Genomic DNA, 8,711 nt, shown 5'->3' with positions numbered 1-8,711 from the left:
TGCCGTGTCGCCATGCCAAGCGCCCCGCGGGCGGTGGCCGGGGAGGTCTCTTGGTGCTATCCCCTCCCCGCGCTGCCTTCTCGCAGCCCACACCCGTCCCACCCGACGGCGGCCGCCCCCACGCCCTCCAGGGCTCGTCCTTGCGAAAATACCTCACCGGTGCCTGAGCCCAGGCGGTGGGTGCTGTGGCCCTTAACAGTGGTGCAGGATGGGCACCGGGGGCACCCTGGGATGGGGGCTGGCAGCTGCCAGGGGCACGGTGGGGCACGGTGGGGCACAGTGGGCAGCACATGGGAACACAGGTTCCTGTGCCACGGCAGAGCCGTGAGGATGGAACATGGCTGCACTGGGGTGTGCATGGGGCTTGTCACCCCCAGGGAGCTGGGGCAGGGACAGCCGGGGTCCATCCAGTCCCCCCCAATGTGTCTGACTTCCCCCACACTCTGCCACACCAACCCTAAGTGAGCCCCTTCATATCCATCCTCAGTCCCCCCGGCTCAGGGTTGAGCCATGTCTCCAACTCCATGGGGTCTCCACTATCCTGTGGGGAGTAGACCCTGGCCTGGGGGGGCCCTCGTGGGTGGGCTCAAACCCTGCACCCCTGGTTCTGAGCTGGGTCCCCAGCTGTGGCCAGGATGGCTGCGCCCCATCCTCCCCCCCATCCCCAGAGGAACTGCTTCATCTCATTGGGTTTGTTTTCACCTGAATGGTGACATTTTGTGTGACATTTTCTACCTCCGCTGGGGCCGGGGGTGGCAGGGCCTGGCTGGCACCACTGAAGGGTGTGTGTGGGGCCGCCAGCATTCCCCGGATTCCCCAAAGTGGGATTCACCCCCAGCCGTTCTCCTCTCCTGGGTTGGCATCACTTCCCATCCAGGAGCATTTCCATTCACTCCTTCATCAGCATCAGCCCCCTCCAGCTCCCCAGTATAAACCTGAGCTGGGACTATGCCTCCCCTGACCTCACCCTGTGTCCCCCCTGCCTCTCCCGTGCCTGTCCCTGTCCTGCCCCGCCTGCCCCCGCCTGCTCCTGCCTCCCCAGAGGAGTGGGGCTGCTTGGGCTCCGGGTTTGAATGTGTCCCTGGTCCTGCCCGGATCCGTTGGCCCCCTAGGAGGGGCTGTGCTGAATGTACCCTGTGCCCCCAAGCCGGGGGGGTTGTGTGCATGTGTGTGTGTGTGTGTGTCAGTGTGCAGGGGCTGGCAGGGGTTTGCAGGGCAGGGGAGCTGTTGGACCCCCCAGCCTTGTGCTGCTCCAGCCCCTTGCCCCTGCACCCGCGGCCCCTGTGCCTTCCCCGCATCCCCTGTGCCCCCACCTTGGCTCCACAGGGTCCCGGCCTCTGGCTGCCCCGAGCCACAGTGCCAAGCCCTGCCCGGGCTGGGGAGCGTGGGCAGCACTGAGAGCCCCTCTGTGCCATGAGGCACCGTGTGAGGCACTAGAGGATGGGAGGGGTGGGAATGGGTGAGCTGCACCTGGGAATGGTTGGGATGTGGGGTCCCTGAGGGCCAGTGTGGGTGCCCGGCCCTGCGACACGGCCGGGGTGGGTGGGTGTGTGGTGGCGGTGGCATCACGTTGCTTTTGTTTCTCATTTCTTGGTAGCTGGGGTGACAGCAGGCTGGGCTGGCCATCGCTGGGGTCACTGGTGCTAACTGGTGCTAACTGGAAGCTTTGGAAACCCGTTAGGAGGAGGGTGCAGAGCGTGGCAGGGGCTGGGCAGAGGGCTGGGCCCCCGCCACCCGCGCCCTTCCCTCACCGCCGTCACGGGCAGCCCCCGGCGGTGTGTGCTGGTCGTGCTGGGGCAGCCCCGGGCGTGGGGCGGCTCTGGGCCGAGGTCTCTTTTCCTCAGGGAAGGGGGGGGGCAGCAGCCAGGGGTGCCAGGCTGGTCCGGGGCTCACCGCTGCAGGCGTCGAGCAGTGTCACCGCAGCCCCTGTACAGTGCCCAGGTGGTGGCAGCTCCTCACTGGTCCGGCTCACGGAGGATCTGGGGATGGGCCACATGGGGACTGTGCCAGCACGGGGCAGCCCCTCTGGGCTCCCCCTGCCCCAGCCCCTCTCCCTGTTCATCCCAGGGCACAGACGCCATTTGGGGTGACCTGCACCCGCCATGCTCTTCATGCCGGGGTTTGTGTGGGGACGCCAGGGCCACACGGGTGGGTCAGAGGGACACTTTTCTATGCACTCAAGCCACGGTACCCTCATCCCTGGGTTGCTCTGGGAAGAGGAGTCTGGCCACGTGTGGGGTTTGGGGGGGAGCCCTCAGTCTCGCTCCTGCCCCGGGCCACCCCCCCTGCCCTCCACCCAGCCTGTGCCACAGGGGCAGCCAAACCCAGCGCCCTGCTGCCAGCGGCAGCACCGGGACGGCAGCGCCTGCTCCCTGGGACGACAAGGGGGCATGACCGGGGGCCAGGATGGGCACAGCTCCAGGGGTGCTCGAGCTCCCACTGGGGATGGGGGGGTGGGGTTCTGGTCCCTGGGGTTGTCACCCAGGGCTGCAGCAGGGCTGCTCCAGCTTCAGGGAGTGAGGGAAGTTCGTTCTGGCAGGGGCTGCCGCGGGGTCTCAGCCACATCCCTGGATCCCCCAGCGCTGGGACCCGGCGGCTGCTGTCACGTACTGTAAATACTCTGTGTGCCACCTTCTTCTCTGGGACCCTCGGCGTGGGCGGGGGCGAGCGGAGAGGCCGGGGTCCGTCCCGAGACTTTTTTGTATACCACAAACTTTTTGTATATTTTTAATTTTGCTGCAACATGAGATATTAAATTCATTTCAATAAGCCCTGCCTGTGGGATTCTGTCTTTGTCGGCACCTCCAGCTCACGGCTGGGGCTCCGAAGCAGGGCAGGATGATTCCTCTCTGTCCCGGGGTGCTCGGGGATGTCATTAACAGAGCAGGATGGCTGTAGCAGCGCTGCCTGCCTGGTGTTGGTGGTCCTGGCTGGTGCCAGTGGCCCTGGTGTGGTGGCCGGCAGGGAAGGGGTGCACAGGCAGGATGCAGCATCCCGGGGAGGAAGCTGCCGGACATGGCCACTGCCGGGCCAATCTCCTCCCTGCTGGGGGCCGCGATCCCTGGCCGACCCCCAGACCCACAGTGGGTTTTGGCCCCATGGGCAGCTGTGCGGACGGGGTGCTGGGTGCAGATGTGTGGGGTCCTGCCAGTGCTCTTCCCAGTGCCAGGGCCGTTCCCAGTGCCAGGATCCCCTGTGAGCAGGACAGGATGTGGGCAGTGAAGGCTGGGAGCCCCCAGAGATGTCCCCTGAGGATGGGGCTGATGTGGGGTCACAGGGAAGCAGAACCAGCCCCAGCCCCAGGAAAGAGCCCTGCAGTGAGGGGCAGGGGCTGCTCCGAAGTGGAGCCCTGCAGGGACCACCAGCACCTGCTCTGGTCCCAGCACCTGCTCCAGTCCCATCTCAGCCCACTTCAAAACCAGTCTGCCCAAATCCCAGCCCCAATCTTGGTCCAAGTGTCAACCCCAGCCCCAGTTCCAGCACCAGCACCAGTCCAAGTCCCTGCTCCAGTCCCACCCCAGCCAACTTCAGCCCCTCGTTCTGCCCAAGTAACAGCTCAGCCCTTATCCCAGTCCCAGTCCCGACCCAGTCCCAGTCCCAGTGCCAGCCCAGCCCAGCCCAGCCCAGCCCAGCCCGGCCCGGCCCAGTCCCAGCACCCCCCAGGAGAGGCAGGAACTCACATCCCAGCTATCCTGGTGGAGTTTCCGACACAGGAAAGCGCCGCGGCGCCGAGCGAGGCAGTGGGGGCGGCCGCAGCACCGCGTCCTGCCATGGACAGCGAGGCCAAGAAGGGCAAGAAGGTGCGCGGGGCTGGGGGCGGCGTCCGGAGGGCTGGCAGGAGGGTGGGAGCGCGTGAGATGCACAAGTTTGGGAGGCCCTGCACTCCCCCCACAGCGCAGTGGGGCCACCCAAATAGTGGAAAGAGCCAGCAGAGAGGTGCTCAGCTGTCCCCCCCCCCGCTCCCCCAGGTGCTGGGTGCCACGGACCCCGCGTGTGGGGGCCAGGGTTGGGTGCGCGGTGCTGACCCCTCCCCGTGCCCGTTCCCTTGCCAGGGCTTCGTGTCTCCCATCAAGCGTCTGGTTTTCCCGAAGGCTGCGCGGAGGGCAGCACTCCGCAGCAGTGTCTATCGGCGCCCGCTGCACTCCGTGCCCCTCTACCCCCCCGACTACCTGATCGACCCCCAGATCCTGCTGCACGACTATGTGGAAAAGGAGGTGAAGGTAAAGGGATCCCCAAAGGTGCCCGAGGTCACTTCCTGCTTGGGGTGGGGATATGAGGCCACCACACCATGCTGAGAGCTACACACAGTGACCAGAAGGGTCCGGGTCTCCTCCCTGCCCAGGCAAACACCCAGGGAGGAGGAGGGTGTGCTGGCAGTGCAGGAGGACCCCCTAACTGCAGGGCTCCTTGAACCCCAGGGAGATGTGTCCTGACCTTGGGGCCATGGAGAAGGGCGGGGAGAGGGTGCATGCCCCAGCCTTCCCAAGCTGCACTGGATTTTTCCCCCCACAGTTTTTAGGTCATCTAACATGGGTGACATCCTCCCTGAACCCCTCCAGCCGGGATGAGGTGCTGCAGCTGCTGGACACGGCCAGGGTAAGAGGGGTCCCCACTCCCCAGAGGGTGGGCACTGGGTACCCCACACTGCCGGGTGCCCCACGACCCCCCCGCCCTGCACTCTGTCCATGCAGCAGCTGAAGGAGCTGCCGCTGCAGACGACGCCAGAGCAGGACAGCATCCTCAGCCTCTCGGCGCGCTGCCTCCTGCTCACCTGGCGCGACAACGAGGAGCTGATCCTGCGAATCCCTACACACGAGATCGCAGCGGCCTCCTACCTGCGCGACGATGCCCTGCACCTCCTCATCCTCAAAACGGGTGCGGGGGTCCGGCCGGGGGCCACCAGCCGAGTGGTCGGCGTCCCCTGGGCACGGGGGGCTGGAGCACGGCGGGTGATGGGTGTCAGAGCCTATCAGTGCGGCAGCACGGTCTGAGCACAAAATCCCGCGTTGCCCTTGTCTTGGCGTGTCCCATCCTCTCCCACATACTGAGTCCCGGAGGGGTGCCCCCAAACCACGGAGGCTCCCACATCCTCACCCCACACCGCCATCCCTCTGCATCCCGCTGGGCTGGTGGGACAGGGAGGCCAGGACAGAGGCTGGGGGCCAGGCAGGGTGGGCAGCGCAGCCCCCCGCCCTGACGCCCTGCCTGTCCCCGCCCCCCTCAGGCCTGGGAGTGGACCCGGTCCCCGCCGGAGCGCACCCCGAGGCGGCCCCGGCCGGCGTGCCGGAGGCGTTTCCCGCAGAGAAACGTGCGGGGGCTCGTGGCCGGAGGGCCGGCTCGGGGGCCCGATGGAGCGGCGGCACACGATCTGCAGCCTGGACTGGCGGGCGGCGCGGGGCGGGCAGGAGGGCCGGCAGGGCGGCAGCCTGGAGCGGCGGCGGGGCGGCAGCTGGGAGCGGCGGCAGCGCGGGCGGCCCTCGGGCAGCTGGGAGCGGCGGCAGCCGTGCGGCGGCAGCTGGGAGCGGCGGCGGGCCGGCACCGCCGGCGGCAGCTGGGAGCGCGGCACCGGCTTCGGCAGCTGGGAGCGGCGGCACGCCGGCAGCAACCCCCTGGACCCCCAGGAGCCCTGCCCCGACGCTTACTCCAACCTCATTATCCTCGCCGTGCCCAACAGGGTGAGCGGTCCCGGTGTGTGCCACCCACTGCCCGCTTGCCCACCCGCCGGCACTCACTGTCCTCCTTCCTTCCCGCTGCAGGATGCTGGCGAGGAGTCCTGTGCGCTCATCTGCCAGGTGTTCCAGATCATCTACGGCGACCAGAGCATCGAGTGTGTGGACCGCGCCGGGTACCACTACACCTCCACGCCCACACGGCCCTGGCTCTCCAGCAGGAGTGAGTGGCTGGGGACAGGAGCAGGAACACCAAGCGGGGTGGCATGGGGCTGATGGGTGGGGGTGCATGGGCACAGCATGGGGCTGAGAGGTGGGGGTACGTGGACACATCGTGGGGAGTTTGCTAAGAGATCTCAGCTCTCCCTCCCCAGGTGAGAGCTGCCGCACAGATGGGACATACGGCTACGATGCTGACTACAGCTGCTGCAGCTCCTTGTGAGTCTGCCTCCCCCAGGGTGCCCTGGACTGGCATGGGTGCCACTGGACCCGTGTGGGATACCCCTGCCCCTGGGTGGGTGCCCCTGCCTTTGGGTGGGTGCCAGTCCCAGCTGCAGTGGTGCCCCAGCCCTACCTGATGGTGGATGCTGTGCAGTGGGTGGGGGCAGCTGGGCCCACGAGGGGTACAGGGACCCACTGACCCGTGTCCTCCCACAGCAATGGCTCCCACGAGACCTTTGAAGCGTATTACAGCGGCACCTCCTCACCCTCCTTCCACCGCTCCCACCACAGCCTGGCCACCGCTTGCAGCGGCAGCGACCAGAGTGGTGCGGGCCTGGAGCAACTGCAGGACTACATGGTGACGGTGAGGGCACAGGGACAGGCACGGGGACAAGCAGCAGGCCAGCAATGCCAGCAGCTGGGGCAGGGGGCAGCAGGCAGGTCTAGGCCCCCTGCACCAGAGAACAGCAGTGGGACACAGGGTGGTGGGCTGTGAGCTGTGTGCTGCCAGTGTCCCCTAGACCAACCTGTCCCCGTGTCACCACAGCTGCGCAACAAGCTGTCACCGCAGGAGATCCAGCAGTTTGCCATCCTGCTCCGCGAGTACCGGCTGGGGACGCCGGTGCAGGAATACTGCACCGAGCTCCTGCGCCTCTACGGGGACCGCAGGAAGTTCCTCCTCCTGGGTGAGTGTCTGCAGCCAACCCGTGTCACCCTGGTGATGTCTGTGTGTCCCTTGGGGACACGGTGCTGGTGCTGGGTGTGCTTCAGGGGATGTCAGGACCCCGTTGCTTAGTGGGGACAGGATGGGACAAACCTCCTGCCAGCAGCCAGTGGGGCTGGCACTGCACCCCAATGCTTCCGAGGTTTACTGTGCCTATGACAGGAATGAGGCCCTTCATCCCTGACCAAGACATCGGCTACTTTGAGACCTTCCTGGAGAGCATCGGGATCCGGGAGGGCGGGATCCTCACTGACAGCTTTGGCCGCATCAAGCGCAGCATGAGCAACACGTCGGCCTCGGCCGTGCGCAGCTACGACAGCTGGTCCCTGCGCTCCGAGTCCGAGTCCTTCAATCGCATGATCACCGACATCACCCACGACATTGAGGCACTGGCACGGGATGAGGAGGAGGAGGAGGAGGAGGAGGAAGAGGACAACTACCTGTGAGCCAGTGCCAAAACCCAGCTGTCCCCTCCCTGCTCACTGATGTGGTGCTGCTCCTCCAGGACCAGATTCAGCAGGTGCCCAGCTCTGCCCCAGCACTAGGGAGGGTGCATTTGTCACCGTGGGAGGGGACAGGCCTCTGCACTGCCCTGTCAGCTCTTGTCAAGGCTGTTGGAATTACAGGGCAGCCATGGCTGTGGGGGAGACACATGTGCTGTAATTTCTGCAGATTTCAATTAAATGCTGGGGCTGGGAGCAGAGCAGGTTCTTCCCTGGGAAAGGCCCTGTCATGGTGCAGGGGCTGCTGCGGTGTGGGGGTGAGCTGGGGTGGGGGCTGCTGGGCTGGGCTGGGCTGGGCTGGACACCTCCCGTTCCAGTGTCACATGGAGGTCACTACCAGTGTCAGGGTGCTGCCGGCTGTTCCTGGCTGGCTCCAGGAGATGCTCAGAGCAATGGAAGGGGTCAGCAAGAGCGTGCTGGGAGAGGAAAGGGCTGGTGGCCGCAGCTGGGCTGCTGCTGCCTGCGACGCCTGTGCGACACTCGTCCGGCCGCGGGCTGCGGGTGTTTCACAAAAGGAAGTTCCTGCCCGGGACCCGGCTTCCTGCAGTCCCGCCCTGCAGCCCCTCCGCCGCCGAGGGACAGGGCCGTGCTCCCCGCTGCCCGATGGACCTCAGCTGATGTCCCCTGGCCACTGTACCCCAGCCAATATCCCGCAGCTGATGGCCCTTGGCTGATGGCCCCGAGCCAACATCCCCTGGCCAATGTCCCTTGGTGGGGACTGCGGGACGGCGCTTCAGCCCCAGGGTGGTGTGTGATCAGCAGACGCTGGGGCTACCAGAGCAGCTTATTTTTTCTCCTAAAAAATTTACATATGCAAACCCTCATGAGGAGCAGCTCTGGCTGCTTCCTCTGACACCCTGAGCCCAAGCAGTCCATGGTCAGGATCACACAGAGCTGTCGGTCCCCTTGCTCATGCTGCCTCCATCCCGAATTCAGGGGTTGTCTGGGCAATCCAGAAGAAAGGCTGGAACACCGTGGGGCTGGGTAGGGCGCCGAGAGAAGCTTTGGCACGGGAATACCAGCGCCAGCAGGGACACAAAAAAGCCCAGGGATAGCCGGACCTCTCTGAGCTGTGCTTCACAAAGCCAGCCCCATGCACCCACTGTGTCCTGCACCCCCCTCCATGTCCTGCACCCCACCACGGGATGCTCAGGGCTTTCTTTTCTCCTTCCTGGGGACAGAGACCCAGGCTGACGCCGTGTGCCCCCCACCCTCCGTGGCCCTGCACCGGGCGAGGAAACATCCTGGGGGCTGCCCGGGGTGCGGGACCCAGACCTGTCCTGTGTCCCGGGGGCAGCGGATGGACAGACGGGCTCTGGCACCCGTCGGGGGGTCCCTAAGGGCAGTGGTGTCACTCAGGGCTGGGGTTTCCCT

The 8,711-nt window shown here is 66.1% G+C and overlaps 1 protein-coding gene across 1 annotated transcript; it reads left to right on the top strand.

The window, feature by feature from the left end:
* Positions 1 to 3,691: 3,691 nt before the first annotated feature.
* On the top strand, positions 3,692 to 7,532 carry CCM2L (CCM2 like scaffold protein). Its single transcript, XM_039563765.1, is given in 11 exon segments — positions 3,692 to 3,800; positions 4,053 to 4,220; positions 4,513 to 4,596; positions 4,692 to 4,875; positions 5,225 to 5,283; positions 5,286 to 5,675; positions 5,757 to 5,892; positions 6,044 to 6,107; positions 6,327 to 6,474; positions 6,658 to 6,796; positions 6,997 to 7,532. Coding segments are annotated over 11 exon segments (1,686 nt in total). The 5' UTR covers positions 3,692 to 3,770; the 3' UTR covers positions 7,281 to 7,532.
* The last annotated feature ends 1,179 nt before the right edge of the window (positions 7,533 to 8,711 follow it).

Source organism: Corvus cornix, chromosome 20 (assembly GCF_000738735.6).
Source record: "Corvus cornix cornix isolate S_Up_H32 chromosome 20, ASM73873v5, whole genome shotgun sequence".
Lineage (NCBI taxonomy): Eukaryota > Metazoa > Chordata > Aves > Passeriformes > Corvidae > Corvus > Corvus cornix.
Note: the sequence above shows the minus strand (reverse complement) of the source record. Positions and strands in the feature narration are given on the sequence as shown.